The sequence below is a fragment of the Miniopterus natalensis genome, chromosome 11 (assembly GCF_054644295.1).
Source record: "Miniopterus natalensis isolate mMinNat1 chromosome 11, mMinNat1.hap1, whole genome shotgun sequence".
NCBI classification, from domain to species: domain Eukaryota; kingdom Metazoa; phylum Chordata; class Mammalia; order Chiroptera; family Miniopteridae; genus Miniopterus; species Miniopterus natalensis.
In genome coordinates, this window is record NC_142091.1 from 41,440,736 (window position 1) to 41,445,218 (window position 4,483).

The window sequence follows — 4,483 nt, forward strand, 5'->3', positions numbered from 1 at the left end:
TATCAGCTTAAAAATCATATGAACTTCACCTATTCATCTGTGGGCAAATGGTTTGTAAAGGAACAGAGTAAATACCTTAAGCTTTTTTGATCATGTGATCTTTGTCTTAATTGCCACTACAGCAGGTCCTCAAATAATGTCTTTTCTTTCAGTGTCATGTTCTTATAACATTGATGAGGTGACACAGAAACTTAACTCTTGTTTATATCAATTAGCCTAAGGTTAAAATTGGTTTCACTATATGTTGTTTCTGTTAAAGTTTCAGAACCTATTGGCAATGTTAAATGAGGATTTACTGTATGGGGCCAAAGCTTCCATAGACAACAGATAAATTAGTGGATACGGTGGCACTCCAATTAGGTTTTATTCACAGAAGGAAACAGCAAGGTGGATTTGTCCTGTGTGCTATAGATTGTCCCATGGACTGACATATTCATATTCTGTGTGACTGATCAAGAGTACCATTACACTCTATGGGTGTAAAATACAGTGTAGCCATTTAGTAAAATAAATCAAGTTCAGGTTTTGAACTTGATTTATTACCTGTACCCAAGGTTATTCATTGTGTATAAGATTGTGGGGGTATTTTCAGCATTCCTGTTACGCTGTCCTGTATTTCTCAAGGTGACTAATGCCCTTCATAGTGTCACCAACCGTATGTTTCCTTATTGAATGTCTCTACTGCTTTTCTAATTATAGTTTTTCTTTGAAGCTTTAATCTCCTTTTATTTTTATAATATTACTGACTTTGGGATGTATTTTCACTTTTCTTACTATGTCTACTTACTTCCATTCTGATGTGACCTCTACTTGGAAACCCTGGTAATATTACTATCATTCTTTAATACTCAACTCAGCTTTTTCTTGGCATCTCCTTAAACAGGTTTTAATTAGATTTTTTCCTCAGACACAGTATTATTTTTGGTGTCCCATAATCATCTACACAATTTTTAAACTACACTATATTAAATGTATCTTTTTCTATGTTATCCAGAACAGATGCCAGATTGTTTTTCTTTTTACTTAATTAATTCATTTACCTTTCTTCCCCCTTTGTTTCTCATATATTTTATTTATTTATTTTATTTTTTAAATATATCTTTATTGATTTCAGAGAGAGGAAAGGAGAGGGAGAGAGACAGACAGAACCATCAATGATGAGAGAGTCATTGGGGATCAAGCCTGCAGCCCAGGCATGTGCCCTGATCGGGAGTCGAACCTTGATCGCCTGGATCCTAGGTCGATGCTCAACCGCTGAGCCACTCCCAGCCGGGCTCTCATATATTTTAGAATATATCTGATATTTAATAAATACTCTAGGGCACTAACTGATTCTCTCTTACTGATTTCAGTGACTTGAGTTAGTCACTGAGATGAAATTTTGCAGAGTGATTTGAGTGAGTGAATAAGTGCAAAGTGTTGACTTTGGGACACATTTAATACATAAATAGGATCTCTGGGTAGAGATAGCAAGTTGGGAGCTCATTTAGGCATTTGGAAAAATACTTTTGCTAATTGCTCTTCATATTTCCAATGCTTATTTTGGCACTGACACTGGTATGTATGGAAGAAGACTTTGTTGACCATTGCCATAATTGTGTTCCATTCATTAACTCACTTAATCCTTACTGTGACACTATAAAGTATAAACAACTATTTTCTACATTTACTCAATGATAAAACTCACAATTTGCAATCTTAAAAATAAAACTCACCCAGTTACTACTGATGGAAGCAATATTTGAACTTGAATTTTCTCTCCCTACAGCTCTAGCTCTAGTATATCTGAAAAAACCTCTCAAGGTATACTGAGTAAATGAATGAATTACATTATTGTAAAAAAACACACTATTTGTAATATAAGACATATAAAAGTTAGTTGGATACATATGTAATCATCAATAAAAAAGAATATTTCTATAGCAAAAAAATAAATAAAAATCCAAAGTTTTGAGGAATTAATTTATTAAAAAACACACAAATGCTCAGTAAATATTTGAAAAATATTTATCAGCCTTGGTCAAAAATCATCAATTTGCAACTCAGTGAACTCTCATCCAATGAAATGAACTAAAAGTAAAAGGATGTATTGCACAGAGCATTTATAGATATGTCCAAAGTAGTTTCCCCTGTGCTCCATGAAAGATAAAATTAATATTATTAAGGAAAGAATTGTTTTCAGTTGAAACACTTAATGAATGTGACCAAAATTTTATATTCTCTAAAACTAAAGAGTTGGGGGGGACAGCATGTTGGTAAGTAGGATAGTGTGACTCTGGAAATTTTACTCAAATTTGGAAATCATAGTTATAATGATAAAAGGCTGCATTGGTGGGACGTTTATCTAGTAAAATAGAAACAATCCTTGAATATTATAATAGAATTTATCAGGTACAAGGGGTTTAAGGGAGACTAGAGAAAATCTACCACAATATCTAAAAAAGATCAGATGTAGGAGAATAAAATATAAAATATTTTAAAAAATAGGCTTTTATGTTATTAAGGTGAACAATGAAGGTACAACTTCTATCATGGTGGACAGTATCGCATGGGAAAGAGCATGTATTCTGAAGCCAGAGAACCTGGGCTCAAACTCTATGTTGCTACTTCCCTGTGCAACTTACATAACCTATCTGTCTCAGTCACTAATTGATATAGTGAGAATCTCACAGTATTGTTTTGTGGACTAAAGGAGTGAATACATATAAAGTGCTCAGTACACAGACAAATACACTGCAATTATTATTTAAAATTGTCATTATTACTATAACAAATAAAAAGAAACTTGAAAATAATATTTGTTACTTGAGAATTTTTAAACAGAGCATCTAACAAATAGAAATGGGGGGAAAAAACAGATTTCATAAATTTCATTGTCCAATATATTGAGAAGCTTTAAATTGTGACAATAATTAGCCTAGTCATTCCACATTTCCATATATTAAAATATTATCAATAAATATAAAATATGAAATAATGTCAATAATAAATAACAACTGTTGCTAACAGTTATTGAAAGCTTCCAATGAGGAGGCATTCCTTTATTTCTAAAAGAACGAAAAAAATAAATAAATAATATCAAATATCTCTGCTAAAAGGCACAGCTAAATCAAGAAATAGCATGCTGGGCACAAGGTTGCAAGTATTGTTAATGAACCAGTGCTTCATGAAACAGATTCTACCAACGTGGGTTTGTATTTACATACTTCGTTTTTCAGAAATGCTCTTGTTTGGGAAGAAGAGACCTATCACTCGGTCACGAATCTGCTTAGTCTTGACACCATACACCAGGGGATTGGCTGTAGGGGGCACCAGAAGGTACATACTTGCAAAAATTATATGGACGCTTGGAGGTACCTTCTTGCCGATGCGGTGAGTTAGGAAGCTAAACAGTGCAGGTGTGTAGAAGACAAGTATAGTGCAGACATGAGCAGCACAGGTGCCCAGGGCTTTAGAGCGGGCATTCTGGGAAGAGAGCCGGAAGACTGCCTGGAGGATTTTGACATAGGACGTGGCTATGAATACTAGGTCCAATACCATCACTGAAATGGCCACTGATATTCCATAGGCCCTGTTAATGTGAGTGTTGGCACTGGCTAGCTTCACCACAGCCATGTGTTCACAATAAGCATGATTGATGACATTTCTGGTATAATATGGTAACCTCTTAATGAGAAGAGGACAGGGTAAGACCATAAGGGTAGCTCGGGTCACACTACCCAGACCCATTTTAATGACCATGGGTGTTGTCAGGATGGTTGTATAATGCAGTGGGATGCAAATAGCTACATAGCGGTCAAAGGCCATGGCAACTAGGAGGGCTGATTCAATTATGCAGAATGTGTGAATGAAATACATTTGTGCTAGGCAGATATTAAAGTCAAACATGTGAGCTTCAAACCAGAAGATACCAAGCATCTTGGGGGCTGTGGAAAAGGCAAGAGCCATGTCATTCATTGCCAGCATGCAAAGGAAGAAATACATAGGCTGGTGGAGGCTTGGCTCTAGTTTGATGGTGACAGTGATTACACTGTTCCCCAGCAGGGTCAGGACAAACAGTAGGCAGACAGGAATGCCAATCCAGCAGTGAAAATCTTGCAAACCAGGAATACCAACCAGGAAGAAAGATGAGATGTAGTGATATGTAGAATTGCCTGTCATGTTAAAACTCAGTAAGTTGCATCCTCAGATATAAAATAGCCAGTCAAATCCCTGATGGAGCAAAGCAATATGACAGAGTTACTCTTCTATGGCCCAGCAAATAGGGAATCCAGACACAGTTTAATAGCCTACCTAAAGGGCTGACTCTTTTCCTAAACTTCTGTCAATAATCAGGTATATCACTTCGCCATTCTTAAGTTCAGCATCTTCACCTGCAAATGAGAAGACTGAGTTCACTTATTTTAGATATTTTTTCCTAAGTTTTGAAATTTTATTCAATTCTACACTGTAGTTTTTATTTTCTATTAGAGGATCAATTGGT

General features: G+C 35.5%; 1 protein-coding gene across 1 annotated transcript; it reads right to left on the reverse strand.

The window, feature by feature from the left end:
• Positions 1 to 3,198: 3,198 nt before the first annotated feature.
• LOC107538619 (olfactory receptor 52P1-like) lies at positions 3,199 to 4,161 on the reverse strand. Its single transcript, XM_016214936.2, has one exon. It carries the CDS (start codon positions 4,159 to 4,161, stop codon positions 3,199 to 3,201), a length of 963 nt encoding a protein of 320 aa, XP_016070422.2.
• Between the last annotated feature and the right edge of the window lie 322 nt (positions 4,162 to 4,483).

Excerpts from the sequence above, each read along its gene's own strand:
- LOC107538619 (XM_016214936.2), bottom strand. The coding sequence starts at position 4,161 with ATGACAGGCAATTCTACATATCACTACATCTCATCTTTCTTCCTGGTT.